The sequence below is a fragment of the Pleurodeles waltl genome, chromosome 4_2, assembly GCF_031143425.1.
Source record: "Pleurodeles waltl isolate 20211129_DDA chromosome 4_2, aPleWal1.hap1.20221129, whole genome shotgun sequence".
NCBI classification, from domain to species: Eukaryota; Metazoa; Chordata; class Amphibia; order Caudata; family Salamandridae; genus Pleurodeles; species Pleurodeles waltl.
Genome location: NC_090443.1, coordinates 531,084,624 through 531,111,436, shown reverse-complemented (window position 1 = coordinate 531,111,436; position 26,813 = coordinate 531,084,624). Strand labels below are relative to the sequence as shown.

The following is a 26,813-nucleotide window of genomic DNA, read 5'->3' as shown; positions in this document are numbered from 1 at the left end:
AAAATTCTGTTTGTATTCACTAAATGTGCATATTGTAATACTTCATTAATCGTGTAGGATTTACAAACTCTGACAAACTGATAATCAGCATTCAACAAACTGCATGTGCTACAAAAATCAAGATTTGGTGAAAATACCAATACTGAAAGTTGGTTTAAACCACTGGAGATTATAAAGATACTGCTCATCAGAGTAACTGCATCCATCAATAATACTCAAATGCACTGCCCAACACAAAACTCAAGTGTGTATTTAAAATATTTAATATATAACATTAAATCTAATGCATAGACAGAATGGCTTTAGTACATGGCAACAGTGATAAAAGTGGAACATTTCAAAGAAAGTCAAGATCTTATGCATTCAACAGTAGACAATGCCTATTTCTCCCATGGTGTTTGCTTCTATTTTATTGTTGCCCATCTCTAAGCTAAGAGTCTGGATTGCTTTTGAAAGTGTGTCCTCTTCTTTCTTGTCACCTGCTGCGGCTCCGCCAAGAGTCTCGTCTATGGTGGTACATATTTTCTCATCTGGCTGGATAATAGTCACACCATAGCCATTATTACTGTAAATGTGGTTATTGTTCAACTTCACATTAGGAGCAGGAAGAACCTGTTGAAAGGTCACAAAAGGGAAAACGAGTGATGATAGTGATTTACTTCTTGTCTATAGGTTCCGCCACACTATTGACCTCTGGGAATACTACCAAATGAAGTACAAGTTTGGAAATCGTACGCAAAGTTGTAAACAATGTTAAGACCAAAGAAGTACCAGGATAAGAAACTGTACTCAACTATACCTACTGTATGTTTTTCTTTTTATGTTTCTTACTGTGAGCGCTAATTAGATAATCACGCTGTTCACCACAAAACTGACAAGAGTTAATTTATCTGGTGACAAAAGGTAGGGTTGGCAATATTAGAACTAATGAGCAAGTGTACAAGATACACCTTGGTAATGAACTTTTCCTTACATATACTGACTGTTACTCATACTTGTACATACTTACAACCACAGTGAACATATTACAAATATAAAACATTTTAGATTGTGGTATCACATGCAATTGTACAGAAGAAAGTATCAACAATCAAGATTTTTTTCGGTGAAAGGTTCTGGGTGATACTCCTCAACTGTCCTCAAGAACAAGCAAAGTAAGAGTTGAATAGATCTTTAATGTCTCCGCAATGAAAACATAACAAGCACCATGTGCACCAGGTCTTCTTGGCAAACTCAGCTAATATCCGCCGTAATCTCCCTCAGAGTGAACTCTCAGAGAACAGAAAAAGCCACTACTCATGGCATTACTTCTGCTGGGGATAGAGTCCTGTTGGTGGATGCTTAGCCATTTTAGTGTGATACAGTGAGTAACAGGATAGAGTTAACCGTATTCCTGCTCTTGCATCAGGGAGTACTACAAGTTGCCTATGATTTCAAACATGATCCCCCTGAGAAATAAGGTAAAATTTACCTGTAACTCCTGTTCTGTTGTTGGGGATTTTCCATGATAAGTCATAAGCACTGAATAGTCCCGACCATGTGCGGGGACACTGGAGCAGTTCTTTAAAATATCCTTTTTAAGTGGAGATTTTCACCCTTCTTCAGAAAGGCCTGTAAAAACACTTAAGAAAAAGACAGATAATGGAGCTTATATCTGTAGGCTACAATGGCCCAATTCATCATGAAGTCAAAAAAGGGCCAATATATTAGACCGAATATAATTTAAGATGTTTCTGAAACAGTATAAATCTCCTTCACAACCCCATTTTTGTGATAGAGATGAGGGAGAGCAGAGCAGCGTAACCTCACAGGCTGCCATTATATGGCTAAAATAGAAGCTGTGCCTTTAAGAACATAGAGAGCACCAGCAACCCATCATGCTCAGCTGGTGGCAGTTGCTTCAGGTCTTTTTGAAGGCAATATGGGACATATAAATATTCTCGTATAACTTTGTCCATTCCACGAAAGGGGGGGGGGGAGGTGCCTATGACTTATCATGGAAAGTCCCCTACGAGAGAACAGGAGTTACATACAAGAAACTATTCCTTCTCTCGAAGGGGATTTCTGTGTATAGTCATGAGCACTGAATAGAGTAGCAGGCCCATCCCCACATATCGCGGTGGAGGAGACAGAGGGTCATGTAGAACAGATTTCTGAGGTAGGCCTGCCCTACTTGAGTATCTGCTCTAGTGTCAGAATCTAGGCAGTGGTGCTTGGTGAGTATATGTACTGATTTTCAGGCAGCTGCCTTGCATATTTCTGGAATCTGGACAATACGCAGTAAAACAGCAGCAGCCGCTTTACCTGTAGTAGACTGTGATTTAGGCTTAGCTATTTGTGCCTTACTAGCTATTTGGTAGCACAATAAAATACAAGAAACTATCCATCTAGAGATGGATTGTTTGGAAGACACCAGACCAGTGTGTATTGGGCCATAGTTTATAAACAATTGATTAGTTTGCCAGATATATTTTGTTTTGTCAAGTTAAAACTTCAGAACCCTCCCAGCATCCAAAGAATAGAGAGATCTTTCTGCTGGAGTAGAGGGATTCTGAAAGAATGTAAGCAATGAAATCGGCTGGTTTGCATGAAAGCCTGACACTACTTTAGGAAGGAATTTCAGGTGAATTCTGATCAGCTTGAACAGGACTGAAGGGATCAGGAGAATTGGTGGAAAGGTATAAAGAAATTTGCCTGACCAGTCAATCCACAGGGCATTCCCCAGTGTCTCTGGATGGTAATACCAGGAAGCGAAGTTGCAGCATTTTTGTTTTCTGCTGAGATCGAGAGAAGAGGTGCCCCACAAGCGGAAGATACTTTGAACGACTCTTTGTGCAAATCCCACTTGTGATCTTCTTGGAGAGATCTGCTGTGAGCGTCTGCTTGCACATTCTGTACACCTGGGATATGAGTTGCCGTTACCCTCAGGTTCCTGGCCGAAAGCCATTTCCAAATTGTCTGGGCCTCTAGTGACAAGGCCTTGGGCCTGGTGCCCCCTTGCTTGTTCAGGTAGTGCATGGTGGTTGTATTGTCAGTCTGAACAAGCAGGGTGTTGGTGGTGAATGATGGGTAAAAGGCCTGGAGCGCTAGATGAAATGCACGGATATCAAGGAGACTGATATGATATGTCATCTCTCTCTGAGACCATGAGCCTTGAATCTGGAGATTATCCATGTGGGTTCCCCATCCGAGCAATGATGCATCTGTCACATGGTTTGAGAAGGGACCAGTTGGTGGAGAACATCTCCACTTGAGGGATCATATCGCATGTACAGAGAGTGTGATCTTGTCCTCCCTGTTGCCGTCAGCTGGTCCCATTGGTGCTCTAGACACTCCTGGAGAGGTTGCATGTGGAGGCAAGCATTAGGAGTGAGGAAAATACAGGAAGCCATCAAGCAGAAAAGAGATGAGACTGCTCTTGCTGTTGGATGAGGCACCCTCCTGAGAGTTAGACACTTCTGAAGGATCAATAAGTGTTGCTCCTCTGAAGGACACACCTTTGTGTAAATGGTGTCAGTGGAGGCCCCTAACTAAAGCAATGTCTGGACTTGTGTTGATGTGGACCTGTTGAAGTTGCACTGAAGACCCAACTGATGAAGGAGCTCCCAAGTCCAATTAAAATGCAGTTGGGCTTTGTGAGAAGTGAACGCATTTATGAGCCAGATGTCTAAATAGGGTAGACGAAGATTCTGCCACCACAGCCATGCACTTGGAAAATGTACTGGGTGCTGACTTGAGGCCAAATGGTAGTACTGCGGACTGGTAATGGTGGGTCCCCACAAGAAATCTGAGGAATTTCCTGGCAATGGGAATGTTAAAATATGCATTGTGATGGTTGATTTAGCAAAGCCAATCCCCTTGTTTAACTTGGGGATACATTCGATGTAAAGCCAGCATCTTGAACTTCTCCTTACGAATCCACTTGTAGGGGACTTTTAGATCCAGGATTGGTCTGAATTTGTGTTTGTCTTTCTTTGGTACAAGGAAATACCTGAGGTAAATGCCCTCCCTGGGTTGACTGTTGGGAACGGGCTCCACCGCCTTCTTTTGCAATAAGATGCTGACTTCCGTCCTGAGTAAATAAAGATAGGAAGTGGACAGCTTTGGTGGAATGGACAGTGGTGGGGAGGTAAACCAGAGACAGTATTCATTCTGCACAATATTCAATACCCAGGTGTCTGTTGTGATGTGTTGCCACTCTTTTAGGAAATGTGTAATGCTTCCCCCTACTGGAGTGGAGAACGGAAGATGGGGAAGGGAGGCCTCAAAGTTTCATGCCTGTTTGTTTAGCACCTTGGATGGGCTGATGATTAGAGTGTCCTCTTGATGGTTTACATCAAGTCTGGTAAGATCTCTGATACTGCGGAGATCTGCCTGGAATTCATTGAGGGGTTTGAACTCTCTGAAGAGAAATTACATTGGTAGGGTCTGAACGATTTGTGTTGTTCCCTGGGCTTCTCTAGTCCTAATGCTTTTAGTGTGTTGATTTCCGTCTTTATTTTTACAATTTTGTCATCAGTATGACTGCGAAATAATAAGGAACCTGAAAATGGCAAATTTTAAATACGCTGTTGAGCTTCTGGTTTCAATGAGTTAGTCTGAGCCAAGCAGAGTTATTCCATGGCAATAACCATGTGCAGAAAGTAGGGAAGAGTCTGCCACTGCACTTATTATTCGGTGTGATACCATTGCTCCCTGATTTACTATTTCCAGGAAGTCTTCCCGTTTATCCTTTTGAAGGTGCTCAGCAAATTGTTGGATCGAATCCCAAAGGGCTTGGTCGTACCTTCCTAAAAGAAAGGTCAGCACAGCATCCACGTCAATGAAAGCAGCTTGTGTGCAGACTTTGTGGCCTGCTGAATCCAGATTTCTACTCTCTTTATCTGGAGCTGATGTGGATGATGAAGAGGCAAAATGCACTTTTTTGGCAGACAATATTACAACAGACTCGGGGGAAAGATTGGAACTTAAAAATAAGGAATCTTGCTCTGGAGGCCTGTATTTCTTTTGAAGCTTGGATGGTGCAGGCATAGCAGTGGCCGGAGTTAGAAACAGATCTATGACTGGCTCTAGTAGGCCTGGAACCAAGGGAAGTAACAGCCTTGAGATGGAACTTTGATGTAGCATTTCGAATATAACGGGGTGGATGGTGTAGGGACTGACACTGGTATATTTAGTTTGGCAGCCCCTCGGACTAACACCTCTTGAAAAGTAGATACATCGTCTATGGAGTGTCTGATAAGGTTGGTAAGCAATCCCTTTTTTGAAAAAGAGGAATGTCGTCAATGAGAACGTGAGCTTGATCTATATTGAGATCCATGACGGTGATGGTGATGTGAAGTAGTAGAATATCCTGGTGTGTGAGGACGAAAGTGGTGATGTGAATGTGAGCGCGTTGGAGTCCTGGAAGCTGGTGTTCTCCTGGAATATGGAGGGGGAGGCAAGGTAGGTGCTACTGGTGGAGTAAGCACCAGTGGTGGAGGCGGCTGAGATGAAGCGGGTGGAGGAGGTGCCAAAGATGGTCGCATAGGAGATGGAGAGGTAAAATCACAATAGAAGGTGAAGAATCCATTGAGGAATACATTCTTCTCACTTTTCTCCTCTTAACAGCGACAAACTCCTCAACCTTTCGCATCAGCGTTTAGGTCTCAACCTTGATCCAGCACTCAACGTTTTGCTCTTGACTTTCGTAGCCTATGTTGTGTTGACGGCGGACCGGTACTCCTCAACACCAAAGAACTTACACATTAGCCATGTGTAATCTCTCGACATCGACTGGTGTCTTGTCAATGGCGAGCGTTGACACTTCCCCGATGTGGATACAGCCCTTGATGGCGAACAAGTCGTAGGTGTTTCCTGCCTTGACGTTGATGTCCTCAACATTGATGGGGACCAATGTCGTTTCTGGCTTGAAACACTCACTTGTGATCTTACATGAGCACTCGAAATTGAAGGTATAGCCCTGGTGGAAGACTGAGCTTCCCCTCACTCTGAAATCCCACTGACAGGCTGTCTTTGTTTTCGTTTCCTCTTTTCTGTTCCTTGCAGACAAATCTTTCTGTAGCACACAGTGCACCTGGAAACCTTCCTGCAGATGTCACAGGTGTCAGGAAGATGAGAAGAAGGTAGGCAGATAATACAGACCTCATAGGGGTCTGCTTTAGCCTTTTTTCAGCCACAGCGAGGACAGAATCCTTGTTGAACAGTGAAGGCATTTTATTCAACAAATTGCCTCCGTTTTCTGTCAGAAAATAGCAGGAACAGACAAAAGATGTTGAATAAAGGTGCTGTCACCAATGTTTTACCAAAACACTTTTTAGAACCAACTAATCAAAGGTTGAGCTCTATGCTTCATGGCCCTGTCAGAAGGAGCCGGAAAAAATGAACTGAAGCAACTGCCACCAGCTGAGCATGATGGCATACTGGTGCTCGCTAGGTTCTTGAAGGCACAGCTTCTATTTTAGCCATAAAATGGCAGCCTATTAGGTTACCCTGCCCTGCTCTGCCTCATTTCTATCATAAAAGGGGTCTGTGAAGGTGATTTATACTGTTTCCAAAACAACTTAAATTATGCTCATTTTTAATGTATTGGCCCGTTCTTGACTTTATGATGAAGAATTGGACCATTGTAGCCTAAGTATATAGGCTACATTATCTGTCTTTTTCTTAAGTACATTTACAGGCCTTCCTGAAGAAAGGTGAAAACCTCCTCTTAGGATGATATTTTGAAGAACTGCTCCGGGGTCCCAGCACCTGGGTGGGATTATTCAGTACTTATGACTATATCTGGAAATCCCCTACGAGAGAACTAGGATTACAGGTAAGCAACCATTCTTTTTCTCTCAGAGGCTCTCCATTGAAAATTTTAAAAACTGAATAGATTAGCTCGCTCATCTCTTAAAAGCCCACGAGGAAAGAGATGAACATGGTATTATATTTAAGCAAAGATTTCGTAGCGACGCTTGCCCTACTTTGGCATCTTCTGCCGAATACGAATTAAGACAACAGAATCTTGTAAAGGTGTGCAGATCCCCAACTTGTAGCTTTGAAAATCTCAGAGATTGGAATATTTCTAAGTAATGCAACAATAGCCACTGTATCTCTGGTGAAATGGGATTTAGTTTTCTCCATACAAGGCTTTGTTGGCTTTCTGTTGCACATGATTATGGAGGAGATGATCCATCCAGACAGGAAATGGTTAGAAGTGGCAAGCCCTTATTGTAGGGAAGGAATGGTTTCTTACCTGTAACTCCAGTTCTCTCGTAGGGGTATTTCCATGATAGTCATAAGCACTGAAGAGTTCCGCGCGCCTGCGGGGACCCCGGAGCACTGATCTGAAATGTATTCTTAAGTGTAGATACCATCCCTTTTTAAAAAAGGCCTGTAAAAAACCACTTAAGAATAACAGTGTGCAGGTTATGTGAAGAGCTACACAGACCAAATTGTTGGAAAAAAACCATAGCTGTAGTGTAAATGCATTTTCTAAATTACATTTATTCCAGAAATGTAATAAAAAATACATTCTCAAACTTTATTTACACTTCCAAAAGAGAGTAAAAACAATGCAGGGCAGTGTAGCCCATAGGCTGCCATTATACAGGATGTAAATAGAGCTGTGCCTTTAAGAAAAACAAAGTCTTCCTGTATCCCATCATGTACAGCAAAAGGCAGTTGCCTCAGTTCTTTTTTGGAGGCTTATAACCTGACAAGAAGCAACAAAACCATTAGTTGTAATACCAACATCGATATTATTATGGCAACTTTTCCTATGTCAGCTCCACCGGGGAGGAGGGAGGGTTGCATATGACTATCATGGAAATACCCCTACGAGAGAACTGGAGTTACAGGTAAGAAACCATTCCTTCTCTCGTAGGGGATTTCCATGTATAGTCATAAGCACTGAATAGACTAGCAAGCCCATCCCCAGAACCGCGGTGGAGTAGACAGAATAATACTGAAAACAAGAATCATGCAAATAGATTATTGAGCGAGGCCTGTCCAACCTGCGCATATGCCCTAGCATCTGTATCAAGGAAGTAATGCTGTGTAAAGGTATGGACTGATTTCCAAGTGGCCGCCTTGCATATCTCTGCCAAAGGGATATTTCTCATTAAGGCCGCAGTAGCTGCCTTCCCTATAGTAGAATGGGCTTTTGGCCTGCCATCAAGAGATTTATTCGCCAACTGATAACACAACACTATACATGAAACAATCCATCTGGATAAAGATTGTTTAGACGTGCCCAGCCCTGTTCTAACTGGGCCATAGTTAACAAAGAGCTGCTGTGATTTACGCAAGCATTTTGTCCTGTCCAAGTAAAACTTCAAAACCAGTGACCAGTGGAAGTAAAGGTCTTGAGGATGTTCTCTGGTGTAAAGTCTCGAAAATCACCGAGGTCGTTGGAGTGGGTACCGCCAGCGGGATGTTTAGTTTGGTAGCCCCGCGTACTAGGACCTCTTGGAAGGTGTTCACGTCATCTATGGGGGACACTCTCGGAGATGGTGAGTCCGATAGAGTTGGAGAGTAATCCCGTGTGGAAGAAGAAGAATGTCTATGACGTGAATGTGAAGATCTTTGAACTGATTCATGTCGATGGTGTAGAGAGGAAGAAGAGCGTCTCGAGGAATGCCGGGAATGTCTTGTGGATTCCGCTGAAGTCACCGGAACGGACTCTGAGGGAGGAGCCGGAGGAGGAGCTGTAGGTACCACAGGTGTCTGCGGCAAAGGTGACTGCTGAGGAGACGGCTGAGAAGTTGGAAGAAGAATGAGCGAGGCCGAGGATTCCGAAGTGGTATAAACCCTTCTAGGCCTCTTTGACTGTCTCCTCGACATCGACACACTCCTCGACGTCGAAGTACGGTGACGGCGGGTGCCTCTCGACGTTGATTCGCCTCGTCGTTGAGATCCTCTCGACGGTGACCTTCCTCGACGTCGGTGGGATGTCGGCGACCGTCTTTGCCGGCGAGCACTTTGTCTCGACGTCGATCGTCCTCGTCGCGTCGACGGCGACCCGGACGAAGACCTTCTTAACATCGAGCATCCACGCCGTCTCGCCGGCGAAACGGCTGTTGACGTCAAGCGATGCCTCTTTCTCGACGGTGAGCCGGTCCTCGACAGCAAACATGTTGGCGCCGTTCCCGGTCTCGACGTCGAGGGGAGACCTATGTTGTTTATGAGCAGGTCTGGCAGATGTTCCAGAGGAAACAGGGGGAGCCCTGGTAGAAGACTGACCTTCTCCTCGCTCTGTGGCAGACTGACCACTTCTTCTCCTGTCCTCTCTTGCCTGAAGTCGAATTTTCTCCCTATCGCGAAGAGTTCTTCTGGAGAAAGTTCTACAGATGTCACAGGAGTCAGGTTTGTGACTGGATGGTAGGCAAATTATACAGACCTGGTGTGGGTCTGTTTTAGCCTTTTTTCTGCCACAAGAAGGACATTTATCAAAAAGTGAAGGCATTCTAAAATAGAAAAACCTTACATTTCTGTCAGAACTTGACAGGAAATGCTAGCAAATGTTCACTCAAGATAAAAGACGTCGAGTGAAATTGAAATTCAAAAGATTTTAATAGAATTTTCTGTCAAAAAAGCTTTGTGAGGTAGAGCTCAATGCTTCAGGGTCCTGTCAGAAGGAGCCGGAAAAAAGAACTGAGGCAACTGCCTTTTGCTGTGCATGATGGGATACAGGAAAACATTGTTTTTCTTAAAGGCACAGCTCTATTTACATCCTGTATAATGGCAGCCTATGGGCTACAATGCCCTGCATTGTTTTTACTCTCTTTTGGAAGTGTAAATAAAGTTTGAGAATGTATTTTTTATTACATTTCTGGAATAAATGTAATTTTGAAAATGTATTTACACTACAGCTATGGTTTTTTTCCAACAATTTGGTCTGTGTAGCTCTTCACACAGGCTGCACACTGTTATTCTTAAGTGGTTTTTTACAGGCCTTTTTTAAAAAGGGCTGGTATCTACACTTAAGAATACATTTCAGATCAGTGCTCCAGGGTCCCCGCAGGCGCGCAGAACTATTCAGTGCTTATGACTATACATGGAAATGCCCTACGAGAGAACTATAATTTAGAAATAGTTATTTGACTTTCTCATAAACCTTCAGCACCCTCCTAACTTTGAAAGTATGTCAAGACCTCTCTGCAGGACATGTGGAGCTTTTAAAAAAGGTAGGTAATGAAATAGTTTGATTAATATGAAAATCCAACACTACTTTGGTTAGGAATTTAGGATGGGTTCTCATCACTGTCAAATTACTATGGAATATTGCTTAAGGCTCGTGAGGACATGAAGCCTGTACTTTGTTAACACCATGTGCTGAGGTTATGGCACCCAAAAGGGAAGCCTTCCAGATAGGTGTTGAATGGAATCTCTATATATAGGTTTAAAGGGAGGACTCATAAGGTGAGAAAGGACAATACTCAACTTCTACAGTGGAGAAAGTCTTCAAATTTCTGAGCTGAGAAGACCACCATGTATTTGAAACATCAGGAATGTCTGATGTTTCTTGGGTATCAGAATGTGAACACAGGTGTCTTGTAGATCTATGGAGCATTTTGAGCAGCTTGATGGAGTTGAGGGCAGTTCTGATGCAGAGCCAACATCCTGAATTGTTCTTTGTTAACCCAATTGTTTGCTTTTTTTCAGGTCATGAATGGGCTGAACTCATTTTTTGGTCCTTTCATGGGACTGTATTAATTCTGCTTAACATTCAGAACCCATTTTTGTTGATTATTTCTTTCCACTCTTCCAGATAAGATGTTATACTTTTCCCTACCGGAGTGGGTACTGTAGGAGGGGAATGCAGAAACTCATTGTTTTCAATTGGTGTTTGGACAGTCACCTGGGTAGGCTGTTGCTGACCTTCTCAGCCTCTTGGCTGACACCTCTGCTGCAGATGCCTCTGCTGTGGGTGTTGGTGCTGCCATTGAGGTCAATGCGGGGGTGAACCCTCTGATGAAAATATCAGCAGTCATAGTGAACTAATGTCCCCTTTATTCCTTCTCTTCCCCCCCAACCCTACTGCCCATAGAGTGATGAGTTCTCTCTTTATGTGAAACATTTCATCATCAGCCTAGGAGCCGAACAAGTGTTCCCTGACAAAGAGTGGTTCAAGATTTGGCGTTAAGCTTCTGGCTTCAGCCCTGTAAATCTGAACCAAGATGAGTGGTGCAGAGCTAGACCGCAACAATATCTGTGTGCTGCTACGATGGAGGTTATCTGCTGCAGCACTGGTGACCAGGATGGCTACCATCATACCCACACAGATGATTTCTTAGAAATCATGACGTCTGTCTCTGACTAGGTCTTCTATGAACTTTTGAATAGAGTCCCAGAGTTAACTGAGATATCTTCCAAGAAGAGCAGATGTACCTGCTGCCTTCATAGTAACAATAAATGTTCCATACACTTTCCTGCCCATGGAAGAAAATTAGTTGCTTACCTGTAACTGTAGCTCTCTAATATAGGTATCTTTCATAGATTCAAATGCTTGAATCATTCCCTGTCGTCAAAGTGGGAGCCTCAAGGTACCATAGAAAGCAGGGGAGGGAAAACATAGAAGCCAATGTTAAAGGCCATTCCCTTTAATAGCTTATTAACCTCATTCAAAAAGACCTAGGCCCATATTTATACTTTTTTAGCACCGAATTTGCTTTATTTTTTTATGCAAAAACGGCGCAAACTTACAAAATACAATTGCATTTTGCAAGTTTGCGCCGTTTCTGCATCAAAAAATTATGCAAATGCGGAGCTAAGTATAAATAGGAGCCCTAAAGTCCAGACAATCAGGAGACAGCATCCTCACCACAGAGGCTCGAGTCTCTCAGACTTTCCAGCACAAGTGGGGTATACTACGTTATGGAAATAAGTGGAGCCTCTTTGGGGAGGAAGGAATCTATGAAAGATACCATTACTGGAGAACAACAGTTACAAGTGAGTAACACATTTTCTTCTCCGGTATCCGCTCTTTCATAGATTCACATGCTTAATTCAGAATAGCTAGCAGTTAACACTTGAAAATACTACATTACAATATAGCGGATGGTGGGAAAAATAGTTGGAAATGGCTCACCTTACTGAAACAGATGGCATAACACTGCTTGTCCCACAGCTGCATCGTTCTTGTCCGAAGAGTTCAGACAATAATGCTGTGTAAAGATGCACCTAGTGGACCATGTAGCTGCTTGGCATATTTCTAGAATAGGCACACCAGCAAAGAGGGCTGTAGTGGTAGAGAAAGACCTTGATGAATGAGCTTTAACCTTTTTCGTCAATGGTTTTTCAGCCTAGTTGTGACAGAACTGTATAGTAGCTGCAACCCACCTCTCTATAGTCTGTTTGGAAACTAATAATCCTTTCTGTAGGTTTCCATAGGCAACAAATAACTGATCTGCTTTGTGTAGCTGACAAGTTCTGTGTAAATACAATTTTATGCATCTTTTGACATCTAATGTATGTAAAGATTTCGCTGACATAGTTTGCAAGGTTCTTAATGCAATGGGTTCATTCAAATGAAAGTCTGAAGAGACTTTTTGCATAAATTTAGGGATGGTTCTAAACACCACACTGTCTTATCTAAATTGTAAGAATGGTTCCTTTATTTTGAATACTTGAATGTCGCTGACTGTCCTCGCTGAAGTGAGAGCTATATTGGTTGCTGTTTTCAAAAGGTAAGTACTTTAATTCTGTTTTATGAATGGGCTCAAACGGGACCTTCATTAACTGTGTCAGAACGACACTGAGGTGCCTTGAAGGAGGAGGCATCTTTACCAGAGAAAACGTTCTGAAGGGGCCTTTGAGGAATTGCTTTGTTATCTGGCTAGACTACAGCGAGGAAGTGTTATTCGTTCTTCTGAATCCAGGGATTTCTGCCAGATGTATTCTGATGGAAGATTGGGATAAGCCGGATTTAGCCACCTGAAGCAGATATGGAAGAAGGTGTTCCAGCAGTGAATACACCAAAGACAGAAACGTTTCAATTTAAATCTGTATGTTTTATTAGTGGTAGTTGCCCTGGCCTTCACCAGGATTTCTCTAAAATCTGAAAGCATATCTAGTGTGGCCATTTTAGTGAACTCTGAAGCCAGGCCAATAAGTGAAGCGATGTTGGGTTGGGATAAAGTACCTGGCCTTTGTTCATAGTCAGAAGTGTTGAAATGGGCTTCTGCAGAATATGGGCTTGTTCTGAGAGAAGCACGAGCTCTATGAACCACAATTGCCTGGGCCACCTGAGGGCAATCAGAAGTAACCAACAAGGTTCCCTCTTCAGCTTCCTGAGGAGTCTCGGAATAAACGGGATTGGGAGAAAAGCATACGCATTGATCCCTGACCAACGTATAGAAAACGCATTCCCCCACAATCCCTCCTGAGGGTGCTAGCTTACGGAGAATTGGCATTTCCGAATCTCCCGTGTTGTTAAAAGATCTACATTTTGTTTGCCCCAATGATTGAAGATGCTGTCCAGAGTTTGTTGGTTGATTTCTCAATCGTGACAGCTGGCCTCTGTCCTGCTCAATGTACCTGCGAGGACACAGGTTGCTCCTGGCACATCCTCTTCTTTGAGTGTTATTTGGTGTTGAAGAGCCCATTTCCAGATTTCTTGCACTTGTTAGGAGAGATCTGGTGAACATGTGCCCCACTGCTTGTTGATGTAATGCATGCTGGTGGTACTGTCTCTGCGGATTAGCACTGATGATTTTGCTATTCTAGGGAGAAAGGAGTTCAGGGCCAGAGCTATGGCTTTGAGTTCCAGCAGGTTTATGTGCATCCTCTTTTGAAAGTGATTCCATTTGCCACTTGTAAAGACATGGAGGTAGGCAGCAGAGCCTTACAGGGACGTGTTCATTCTTATAGGTAATCCAAAATGGTGTCAGAAATGTGGAACCATTGGAGAAGTTTGCATCTGTTTCTACCAGTGCATGATTGAAGTAATCTGAATAATGTTGTCAAATGAGCCTTGGGTTTGATAGTGGGCACATATGAAGGCAGCTATTTGAGATCAGTGGAATGCAAGATGAGAGCATGCAGAGAAATGACTTGTATAGTCGAACAGAAACAGACTTGGAACATGGAAGTATGCATCTGGAAATCAGAAGCCGTCATGTGATCCCCTTGACTGAGAAGATGCGGTACATCCTGGAGGGTAACCATGCAAAAGAACTGTTTTCTTACATATTTGTTGAGTCTTTGAAGATCTAAGATTGGGTGTCAGTCTCCTGACTTTTTCCGGATGAGGAAGAAACAAAAATGTAAACAGATTCCCCTCTGAGTCTTTGGGCCCCACTCTACTGCTCCCTTTTTCAGCATGGATGACATTTGGTGCAGAAGTTGCTTTAAATGGGATGGTGGAGCCCCTTCTGGGGGAGCATTTGGTGGCCTCTGGATGAATTATCATGTGTGCCCATGAGTGATGACATCTAGTAGCCATCTTTCCGATGTATTAAGGGACCATTGGTGAAAATAATTTGAAATGACCCCCCCTCCACAAAGTTGTTTTTGCAGACTGTGGGGGGTAGCCAGCACCCTTGAAAGATCACTGCTTTCTAGCAGTGTCCCTACCTCTGGAGGGTTGTTTGCCTCTAGGTGTTTGCTTGTACGCCTCTGGCGGCAGTGGTCTGTATTGTTGCTGGTAATATTCTGAGCGATATTGACTTTGTTATGGCTAGTATTGTTGCCTGTAAAGTTCGTAGCCTCCTCTATAGGAGAAAGATCCTCTGCCCCTAGCTCCTTGAAAGGGCTGTCTCCTCATTTGTAGTGTACAAAGCGATTTGGCGGTGTCTATGTCAGCTTTTATTGTCTGAAGAGCATCATCCATGTGCTTGCCGAAGAGTGCTTCCCCATCCTTAGGAATATCAAGGATCTTGCTCTGAATTTCTGGCCAGAAGGTTGTGGCCTTCAGCCAACCCTGCCTCCTGAGGACAGCTGTCCCTGCACGTTGCCTGAAGGATATATCTATGGTATAGTCGATAAACTCCGAAGATGTTCTTTCCCCTTTCAGGAAAATTATCCTGGCCTCCTCTTTGACATCTTCTGGTAATAGGTCAATATGTGGAGCAATTATCAACCACATTTGTCAATTGTAGCGGCCTAGTATTGCCAGTGGATTTGCAGCCTTAACTGTGTGTCAGCCATGGAAGAGAACCGCTTTCCAGGATTTGTCAAGCTTACGACCGTCTGTCTGGAGGTGTGGAAATATGTATGGCCGGATGTTTAGAGTGACATTGGGCTGTTTGAGATATCACCAAGTCCTGTTTAGGGTGCCCAATTAAACATGTGGGGGTGTCCTCTGGTGTTTTGTACTTTTCATCCAGCCTGGGTAGGGCTGCCAAGACTGTTGCTGGATTTTTCATTATTTTGATACCCTCATCCCAGAAAAAATCCACAATAGGGATGGCTCTGATGGTTTTCTTTATAGGCTGTTTAAAATCAAAGAGGAAGCAATCCGACTGTTTTGTGGATACATTGAGCTGAAACCTCTTTGCTGCCCACTCCATAATGTTATGTAAGCCACCAATGTTGTCTGGAGAAGAATCCAGAGGTGGTCGTAGTGGAAGGGATGGTGTTGAGATTAAGGTGGTCATGATGATCACGGCGGAAACAACCGCCGTGTTCATGCTGGCGGTCAAAACACTGACCGCCTGCGACCCCGGAACCCCGCCGGCCAGATAATGAACATTTCCGTGGGCCAGCGGGTGGAAACATTGTTTCCGCCCGCAGGCTCACAGAAAGGCTCGGCTGGGACATCAATGCCTCTGTGCGGCAGGTGCAGTTGCACCTGTCACACAGATCACTGCCCGAAAATCAGGCAGTGACCTGCGCGACTGGGCTCCGCACCGGGGCCCCTGCACTGCCCATGCAAAGTACATGGGCAGTGTAGGGGCCCCCAGGGGTGCCCCGAGGCACACCCACCGCCAGCCTTTTCCTGGCAGGATATCCCGCCAGGAAAAGGCTGGCGGAAAATGAAACATTATCTGCAGGGTAGCGCTGCTACCCTGGCGGATGGTGTTTCAACTCGCCTCCAGGCTGCCTGACGGCGGGAGCCTGGTGGTGGGTGAGGGCTGCCGCTGGCGGTCCTCACCATGTTCAGAATATGGCGGTTTGGCCCGTCATGCCGGCTGGCGGCTTCAGCCGCCACTGCCAGGATGGCGGGCCAAACCGCCAAGTTCGAAATGAGGGCCTAAGTAGTCATCCCATTTATTTGGAATTGAGGCTGTGTCTCCCATTTCTCCTTCTTCCCTTGCTTCATCCATGGAAGGTGTATCATCTACTTGGGGATCAGCCAAGGTAGGCAACTGAGATGTTGGTGCAGTCAAAACACGCAACAGGAGAGTAACTTGTGTGGAGATCTGAGGAGAATGATTCAGTCTTTGCTCTGGGGGAGCAGAAGTTGCTGACCCTGGGAATCTTTTATAGTAACCCTGATGCAACTTTTCTAAATTACTGACTAGAGATAATGGCATTTGAAAGGACTGTTTTTGCGCTTGGTGGCCGCAACCCATGTATGAAGCTGGCCCAGTGTGTGGTGGACACCTAGGGCCAGATGTAGGTAGGTTTCATTTTGCGAGTTGCAAATTGCGAGTACTAGCGACTCGCAATTTGCAACTCGCAAAATGAAATGCAGAAAGGTGTCTCAGACACCTTCTGCACTCGCTATGGGGTCGCAAAGACCCCATAGCGAGTCTAGGCACTCACAGGGATGGTGGCCTGCTGAAGACAGCAGACCACACATGTCTGTGACTGCTTTTAAATAAAGCCGTTTTTTTCTTTTCTTTTTGCAGCCGGTTTTCCTTAAAGGAAAACGAGCTGCAAAAAGAAAAAAATACCGAAACCATTTAGTTTCGGTTTTTTAAGAGTAGGCAGTGGTCCATAGGACCACTGCCTGCTCTGAAAAATACTTTTTTGTGGCATTCACAAAGGGGGAAGGGGTCCCATAGGGACCCCTTCCCTTTTGCGAATGAGTTACCATCCACTTCAAGTGGATGGTAACTGCGAGTTGGTTTGCGACCGCTATCGCGGTCACAAAGCAACTCAATATCGCGATGCGGTCGCAAATAGGAAGGGAACACCCCTTCCTATTTGCAAGTCGGAATCACATTTTGTGAGTCGGTATCGACTCGCAAAATGTGACTCTGCATCGCGTAAGGCCTTTTGCGCCTCGCAAACTGCGTTTTTCGCCGTTTGCGAGGCGCAAAAGGCTTCTTACATTTGGCCCCTATAGTATTAAACCTTATATTGGGTCCAGGCAAACCCGAATTAGACAGTGGTACAGTGTCTAGACAGACACAGCTCTCTAGGGCAGCTGTGGTGAGGAGACAAGACTTTCAGGAAGGCATGTGAAGTCCTTGCAATACCACAGTAGTCACACAGTAATTTATAACACATGAAAGGAACCACACAATGCTGCAAAAAATAAAGGTACTTTATTATAGGCACAACAAACTAGACTACCACTGACGTTATGAACACACAAGATATACACAGGTAAGCACTCAGGAAAAGCATAAATTAGCAAGGGCCCATATAGGTGGGCCAAACCACATACTAAAAAAATGGAATGCGAACGGGAATCCCCCAACAGAAATTATGGATTAGTTAGACAAGTGCTGGGAGCGAGTGGAAGCTCAAAAGGTAAGTACCTAGAAGCGCCACAGCGGCCGGGTGTAGAAAGGTAAATTACCTGGTTTTCCCATAGGCTAACATGAGGCTGTCTGTCACAACTAGAAAATGCAGTGGCAGGACCGGACCAGTGGAACCCAAGGGTGGATTCCAGGTGAAGAGGACATGCAAAACAAGGGGACAAAGTCCAGTCCAAGCAGGAGTGTCCAGGTTGGGCAGGAGCCGATGCCAGGATAGTTGGTCCTCCTGCACCTAAAAGCTCAGCTTTATCATCTTTAAGATGCTCTGGTGTAGGCTCTACCCAGGGTGCAGGATCCTCTCCCTCAGGTGTGTGATCCTCAATGGATGTTTGAACAGGGGGTAACTTTTTACCCTGCCTGCCCCTCTTTGTAGGGGCTTCCTGGGCCATTGTTCCAGGCTCCAGTGCTCCTTGCTCCCTTTGATTTTTAGCCTGTGCCCTAGTTAGAGCAAAAGATATGCCCAGGGATGCACACCTTGCTGCATGGGCCTCCAACTCCACTTCAAACCAAGCTGAAGTCTCCAAATCATTACCTAACAGACACTCTTCATGTAGATCAGTGGGCCAGTAACACCCCCAGCTAAAGTCAACAACTGCCATGGGATGGCACTGAGGCCCTCATTACAACCCTGGTGGTCTGTTATAAAGTGGTGGTAATACCGCCAACAGGCTGGCGGTAACTACTGCCAAATTATGACCATGGCGGTGACAACTCAGATAGACAGCCACTTTACCACACTGACCGCCAGGGTGGAAACTACAGGCACCACGGCGGTAGCCGCCTACAGCCAGGCGGAAGTCAATGTTCCGCCCACCATATTAAGACCCTGGAAACCGCCACATTTTCCGGGATGGTACCAACGGCAGCAAAAGCCTGGCGGAAACACCGCACAGAATGGAAAGGACTCACCGTTGGAGACACAGGGAACAACCACGATGCCATGGAGCCCAAGCTGCAAATCTTCCCTATGATATTTTACGTCCTGCTCCACCACGAACACCAACAACGGCGAAGATGACCATGGTGAGTACAGCCGCCTAGCACACAGGGGAGGAGAGGAGGAAAAAGAGAGTGACACACACATGCACAACACACACCCCCACATCCAACACCATACTCGCATACAGCTGCAGTAATAAAACATATTTACCCCGTACCCCTCAGAAATAATGCAAGGACAACACGAATAGATGAAAGTGAGTGTAATAATGTGGGTGACTTGCCCACATGCTCTGGAGGGGGGCAACATGCCCTGTGCTCTTGATCCTGGGGAGTGCAAGGCCACAGTCTCTCAAGTGGGTGTCATACCCACTGGTTCTGGAGGGGCATTGTGCCCTGTGCTTCTGACCCTGCTGAGGATGGGGTGAGTGGGTGCCATACCCACTGGTTCTGGAGGGGGCATGCCATACCCACTGGTTCTGGAGAGGGCATTGTGCCCTGTGCTTCTGATCTTGCTGAGGATGGCGTGAGTTGGTGCCATACCCACTGATTCTGGAGGGGGCATCGTGCCCTGTGCTTCTGATCCTGTGGAGTGCAAGGTCACAGTCTCTCAGCTGGGTATCATACCCATAGGATTTGCAGGGGGCAGGCCACACAACAGCCCATGGAGGCAGGTCTACATACCGTCCACCGGCAGTGACGGCTGCTCAGTGGTGGTGGTGCTGCTGCTGGTGGTGTATGGGGGAGGCTCCAGACCCATCCCCTGTAGCCTCGGAGGGCTGCCCACTGCTGGTGGTGGTTGTGGAGGGAAGCTCCTGCCCATCCCCTGCAGCCTCGGACGGCTGCCCACTACTGGTGGTGGTGGTGCTGCTGCTGGTGGTTGTGGGGGGGAAGCTCCTGCCCATTCCCTGCAGCCTCAGACGGCTGCACAACCATGGTTGTTGTTGGGGGCTCCGACTGAGTCCCAGCACCAGGCCCCTTGTCCTTCCTGCCTGCTGGTGCAGGCCCCTTGCCCTTCCTGGCAGCAGCTGGGGATGGCTCCTTGCTCTTCTTGGCAGCACTTGGGCCAGGCTCCTTGCCTTTCCTGGCAGCAGCTGGGGATGGCACCTTGCCCTTCCTGGCAGCAGCTAGGGATGGCACCTTGCCCTTCAGTGCAGCAGCTGGGGAGGGCTCCTTCCGGGCAGCACTTGGGGCAGGCACTCTTTCCATGAGGCTGCCTGGTGCCCTGGATCCTTTACCACCACGAGTGGGTGTGGACACTTCTGGGCCCGTGGACTGGCAGGCTGAGGTGCTTGCCTGGGTTTTAGCCACCCTGGCCAGACGTGAAGGACCAAGGGGGGGTTGGGGAGGAGTAGTAGGGAAGAGGTCAATGGTGGAGAGGAAAAGCTGCTTAGGGACACTGGGGCGGGAAGAGGGAGAAGTTTTGGGAGTGGAGGAAGAGGGAGTGGTTGTGGGAGGTGTCTGCTCTGTTTGGGTGCAGGTGCATGGGCTGGATGCTGTTGTGAGGTGGATGGCTGTTGGGTGTCTGAGCACTTGCGTTTTATTGTACCGTGGGAGGAAACACAATGGGGGAGGACACAGGGAACGTATGCATGGTTGTTGTGGTGGTGTCTGCCAGTAAGGAGTGTGTTCTGTTAGGTATGCTGGTGATGGCGGTAGTGTATGAGGATGTAGTGCATGCAGGTGTGAGTGTAGACACAACTGGGAGGGAGGTGGAGGAGGAGGGGGCCACAGTGGAGGCAGTGGATGTTGGTATGTCTGCATCTGGATGGTGTTTGTGTGAGTGCCTGTGGGATGATGTGTGGTGCTTGTGTTTGCCTGTGACACTTGTGTGTTGTCCTGTGTGCATGCTCGTCTACCTGCGTGCTTGGGATAGGTTGGGTTGAGGGGAATGGGATTGGGAAGAGGAAGTTGGAGGGAGGACGGTAGAAACAGGGACAATGACTGCCATCAGAGAGGAGGCCAGAGCCTGGATTGATCTCTGTTGGGCCGCCAAGCCAGTGTGAATGCCCCCCAGAAATGCATTTGTCTGGTGCATTTGGGCTGCCAGCCCCTGGATGGCATTCACAATGGTTGACTGCCCAACAGATGGATCGCAGGAGGTCAATAGCCTCCTCACTCAGGGCAGCAGGGCTCACTGGGGCAGGGCCTGAGGTGCCTGGGGCAAAGGAGATGCCCACCCTCCTGGGTCAGCGGGCACAGGCAACTCGATGAGGGGCTGCTGGGAGGGCTGTGCTGGCACAGGGGGTGGCCGCTGTACCAGTAGCTGGGGTGGTCACAGAAGTGTCCACCACCACTAGGAAGCTTCCATCGGAGGAGGTATCTGCGTCCGAACTGTCCCCTCCAGTCTCTGCCATGGTGCTCCCCTCGCCCTCCGTCCCACTGGTGCCCTCACCATCGATGGACTCTCCTGGGTCCTGTGGGATGCAGCTCCCTCTGTCGCCGATGCCTCTGCTCCTCCGCCAGATGATGCTAATGCACATAAGGACAGGATGACAAAATAAGAAAGAGGGGGAGAGACAAAGGATATCCTGGGTCAATGACTGCAACAACACCACCGTTGGCGTACAAACCACCCTCACACACAGGGAACAGGCCTACACACTGTGCAATTCACTACCAGTGACAATGCTAGCCACCGGGGCATGGGGAGGGACACATACCGCAAATGCAGCATACCTGGGACCCACACAGCCCTGCCCAGTAGTGGATGCCTAGAAGCTAAGTAGGAGGAATATCACATCGGAACCCTGCCCAACATGGGACCTACTCTGCAATGTCAGGCTTCAGGCCTGGCCTAGGGGCAACCACAGACACATCCCCCACCCAGATACCCCACTACCATGCGTAAGTTGTAATGATGGGAACTGTACTCACCCACTTTTGGCTGCTGTGATGACCTCAAGCGCCCATCCAGCTCCAGATAGGCCACCGCGAGTATGCGGGCCATCCACAGCTGGGCCTCTGCGGTCTTCCGTGCCCAGCGTCTCAGATCCTCCCACCGTTTCCGACAGTGGGGTGCTCTGCCTGCCGTAGAAACCCAAGGTTCGCACATCCTTGGCGACGGCACGCCATAGCCCCTTCTTTTGATGGGCGCTGACCTGCAGAGAAACATAAAACAGGGAAAGGTATTTGTCAGACCGTCCTGCCTGTTACATTTATGGCCCACCAAACCCCTTCACATCGCCATTTGGACACACAGGGCCCAGCACACAAGCTGCACTCCGACCAGGGGACATCCACCAACCGCCCCCCCCCACACACGAGGCCATCACACACACCACTCCATGCATTCAAGCCCCATGCATCGTGCTCACAGTGTACTCGCCGGTTGGTCTGGAGTCTCATACAGCAGTCCGTACTGGGGTAGGACCCCATCCACCAGTCTCTCCAACTCTGCTGAGGTGAAGTCAGGGACCCTTTCCCCAGTCACACGCGCCATGATAGGTTCTAGACACAGGTCACAGCAGCACATGCAGTGTAGGTCCTCTCCTTGAAGGTCAGGTAGCAAGTGAGAGAACAGATAGAAAATGGCGGTGACATCCACGGCAGTGCACACCGTCACAAGAGCCGTACATCACCATTGCCCACTGTACCCCATAGGGGCCAATATTATCCAATGAGGCGCTGCACAGCGGGTCCCGACCGCCTCCCGCAACGGCGCACAAAGTCAGCGGAATTACCTCACTTCCACCTGTCCCTCCACACAGGACAGGCGGATGCCATATCGGGGGGTGGTGGTTGGGATACAGGCCATGGATTATTACTACGTCACAGTTCACAATTAGACATACAGGACAAATGCCACTTATACATTTCAAATTAACATCATGCATTGTATTTTTGTGGCTACAATGCTCAGTTTGTGATTGGCTCCTCACTCGTTTGCCCCATAGACTGCTACTGCTGTAGATGAATAGGAGTTGGAGAGTCCACTGGTGGACTTGGCAACAATGGAGGACAGGCACATTATCCTCACCTATAGACTTGACAGGGCCACAATCACAGAGCTGTGTGCCCAACTGGAGCCTGACCTGATATCTGCTATCCGTCACCCCACTGGGAGCCCCCCCTCTTGTGCAAGTTCTATCAGTGCTCCAATTCCTGGCAACTGTTTTTTTCCAAGTGACAGTGGGCTTGGCAGCAGAAATGTCACAGCCAACGTTCTCAATAGTGCTGACCAGAGTGTTGTCTGCCATGATTAAACACATGTGCAGCTACATTGTATTCCCCCAGGTGGAGGATTTGGCCACAATGAGGGCTGACTTCTATGCAATGGGACATATCCCCAACGTAACTGGGGCAATTGATGGAACACATATTGCATTGGTCCCCCCCCGGGCAAAATGAACAGGTATTTAGAAATCGAAAGAATTTTCATTCCATGAATGTCCAGATGGTGTGCCTGATGGACCAGTACATCTCCCATGTCAATGCTAAGTATCCTGGGTCTGTGCATGATGACTTTATCCTGAGGAATCTTACTTAAAAGAGGTCTACCCACATAACCCTACTAGACCTGGATAAACAGTAAGCCTTACATAGATATATGGTACACTACTAGGAAAGAATAACAAAAGAATTCATCCTATCACAGGGTAATCAATCCACCCGTAAGAAGTGAAACTTAATTTCAGAGTTTATTCATATTAATCATAAACAAAGCGAGAAAACACTGAAAACCAACAATCGCTTCCAAACATCAGCTAAAATATATATATCAGTTTATAGACAAATACTTAAATTGAAATTTCATTGATCTGCATGAAATACGGTATTATTGCTCTCCAAACAATTTAATTGACAATGTGGTTATCCATTTCTATTAGGCGTAAATCCACAAAACGTGATAGTTGCTTTTAGAAAAGTCACATATCTCATTTATGGATGTTATTCCTTCTAATTTTGAGATACTGTGTAGTGTAGTCCTTAGTTCCTTTATATTTATTGCAAACTCACAGAATCCTGTTGTCGACGCGTTTCTGCCCCATCCCTTCTGGGCCTCATCAGGACCAACTGGAGAAAACAATACCTACTGAACATAATACAATAGGTTGTGGTCGTCAGTCCCCGTCAGAATAGTAATAAAAAGATGGCAGCCACTTAGCCTTTTGAACTGCCGCCAAGGACATGCTAAAAACTCAGTCTAGTGGTGTAAAAACGGTTGCACTATTGAAAAATGTATTACAGTAGTAATACTCAGAGTATGGATCACTGTGGTGCTCCCCATTGTGAAAACTAAATATAAATACCCAAAAATAATATTGTGAAGGTTATGTATGAACACCAGCCCAATAGGTGTAAAGAGCAAGCTTATATTGTGAAAATTAGGTACAAATTAGGTCAATTAAAGAGCTTGATGAGTGTTAAAAAAATTTTTAAGGCTTTATTAATATAAGTGTGCTGATCAGTATCTGGAACGAAGTTCCTTATTACTCCTTGAACTCTCCAACATGAACACTGCGGTCTATATGGGCCACTACCCTGGAATACATATCCAAATAGAAACCATTCACAAAGCGGCTTAAAATTACCACGAAATAGTGCTGTATATGTATCTGCACACATAATTACTTACAAGGCCATGGCGCCATGTGCCACACAAGTCTTTATGAGAATACAGCTTGCGTGCTGCAGGCATGCACGCCTTCAGGACCCCTTCAGTGAGTTCGGCATTTAGGAAATCTGCCGATACGCGGGCGGGAGCAAAGAACCCTTTATAGCTAGAACGCGCTGCGTGCTAAACGCGTGTTTGCCTTCAAATGCTTAACCGTGGGTGCCATCTTGAAGTAAGTTCCGGCTGAACCACGGCCAACAAAGGAATCTATAATAGCGCTAATAAATGGACAATGAAAGGGATTAGACTGAACATTCTAAGCAGAATTCGAAGATTTTGGGCATATGAATAAAACTCACATAGATATGTGTAAATAATCCCAACTATTATCGGATATGCAAATTCAGAGTTGCAAATTAAGTGAAATTGTAGGTCGAGCTCATCTTTCTGGTGACCTTCAATGGTTCAAGGTTATCATATTAAAACAGGTGAAACAAAAATTGGCAAAAATCATCCAACTCCACCACTGATGTTAGTCTCTGGGAATTAATACCAAAACTCAACAGGCTTCAAACAATTGTATATAAGCAAGAGCATATCCTAAATATGGATTATACACTATGCATCATATTTATAAACAGTAAAAACTTTCTCACAAACAAAAGGCACTAAATTAAAGACCATAGTTCGTCTGAATCGTTTAAGTCTTGTCTGGCCGTTTTATATTTCTCAATAAGTCTAGCCTCCATTCTCAATAATTTGCTTGTCACCGGACAGCCATCTCCTTTAAGTTGTATTACCTTTAGAACAGACCACCGGATGTCATCTGGTTGATGATTTTGTTCACAAAAATTTTCCACTAGTGGTGCACTTCTGGTTAAACACTTTATCCTCGATCTGTGTTGTAAGCTTCTTGTCTTCACTGGTTGCGATGTCTGACCAATGTACACCTTATCACAAGGGCACTTAATACAATAGACATTTTTAGTGTTATAATTTGAAAAATCTTATTATTGATATACCATTCCATTTATTACAATTTGTTTAGAATCTTGTGTAAATTGTCATGCTACACAATTCTGATATCTAAAGTGGCACTGTACAGAAGGAAGCTGTAACATCTCCCTCAAATCTTTTTTGCGCTTCATTGGAGAGGCCGCTTTAACCAAAATGTCCTGCAAATTTTGTGCCTTCTTGAATGAGAACAGAGGTTTTTCAATGCCTAAGTCTTTCACAATTTTCCAGTTCCTTTCGATAACAGATCTGATTTGATTGGCCTTTGGGCTATAGGTAACTATGCAAGTTAAAGGGGTCTCCTTACTCCACTGTTTAGGAATGAATAATGTTTCCCTTGGTGTATATCCTGAGGAATAGGAGCATCCCAAATGTGATGGTCCAACTACAGAGGCACAGGGTGTGGCTAATAGGTGAGCCCTGGTTCCCACCCAGAGATGTTGGTGTATGGGTATGGTGTAGGCCATATGGGATAGTGTGTGGCTAAATGTTGCCCCCCATATTTGCAGGTGACTCAGGTTACCCCAACCTATTATGGCTACTGACCCCTGTGAGGAATCCCAGGACAAGGGCAGAAGAACGTTACAATGAGGCACATGGGCGTACAAGAAGGATAACAGAACGTATCTTTGGCCTCCTGAAGGCGAGGTTTTGGTGCCTCCATCTAACAGGTGGATCCCTGTGCTACTCATCCAAGAAGGTCTGCCAGATAATCGTGGCATGCTGTATGTTGCATAATCTTGCCTTGAGACGCCATGTGCCTTTTCTGCAGGAGGAGAAGGCTGGAGATGGCCAAGTGGCAGCAGTGGACTCTGTGGACTGTGAGGATGAGGAGGCAGAGGATGAAGATGAGGACAACAGAACTGCAGTGATCAGACAATACATCCAATGACACACAGGTAGGACAGTGTTACTTCATCTTTCATTGACATTTTCCTGTATATCTTTGTCACTGGCATGCTTTTATTTCCCACTTATATGCCCACTCACTGTACCCTTTGGTAACTCATTTTGCAGATGTTGGCGCCCCACTATCGCTCCTGGTGTGATCACTGCAGCTAACTACAGGTCTTTCCAATGTGAACATTACTGTACATTTGAATTGCAATGTTAGAACCTGGTTAAACAAATACATACGTAAATCATTTGACATACTCTATACTGGTATTTTTTCAAAGGGTATTTATTTACGTGCTAAGAAGTAGAGTGGCAAGTGCATTGGAATGAGTGATGATGGAGGAAAGTCCAGGGTATAGTTCCAGTCTATTGGTAGCACAGGTGCATTGTCCAAGGGGACATAGGAAGGGTAGCAATGACAGTTCAAGGTGACAGAGTGGGACACAAGGGTGACAATAAGGAGAGTCTCATTTCCTGGTGGGGGTCTTGGCAATAGTCTCTGGCTTCTGCCTGATCGCAGGAAGCATTTGTGGGGTACTTCTCCTTCTGCAGGGGGAGGGGTGCTAGTGGCATGTTGGTCCTGTGGTGGGGCCTCCTGGCCACTAGCTTAAGCGGAGGTGGAAGGCAGTTTAGATGTCTGGCTAGTGACAGGGGCCCGCTGTTGTGAGGCTGCCTCCCTCATAATGTTGGCCATGTCTGCCAGCACCCCTGCAATGGAGATCACGGAGGTGTTAATGGCCTGCAAGTCCTCCCTGACCCCCTGG

The 26,813-nt window shown here is 46.1% G+C and overlaps 1 protein-coding gene across 1 annotated transcript in view; it reads right to left on the bottom strand.

The window, feature by feature from the left end:
- Positions 1–254: 254 nt before the first annotated feature.
- The window catches only part of SHCBP1L (SHC binding and spindle associated 1 like), a 1,202,144-nt gene continuing 1,175,585 nt past the window's right edge, over positions 255–26,813 (bottom strand). Inside the window, exon 10 of the mRNA XM_069233348.1 lies at positions 255–612. Coding sequence (XP_069089449.1) covers positions 364–612 — 249 coding nt within the window. The 3' untranslated portion in view covers positions 255–363. The remainder of the gene's footprint in view (positions 613–26,813) is intronic.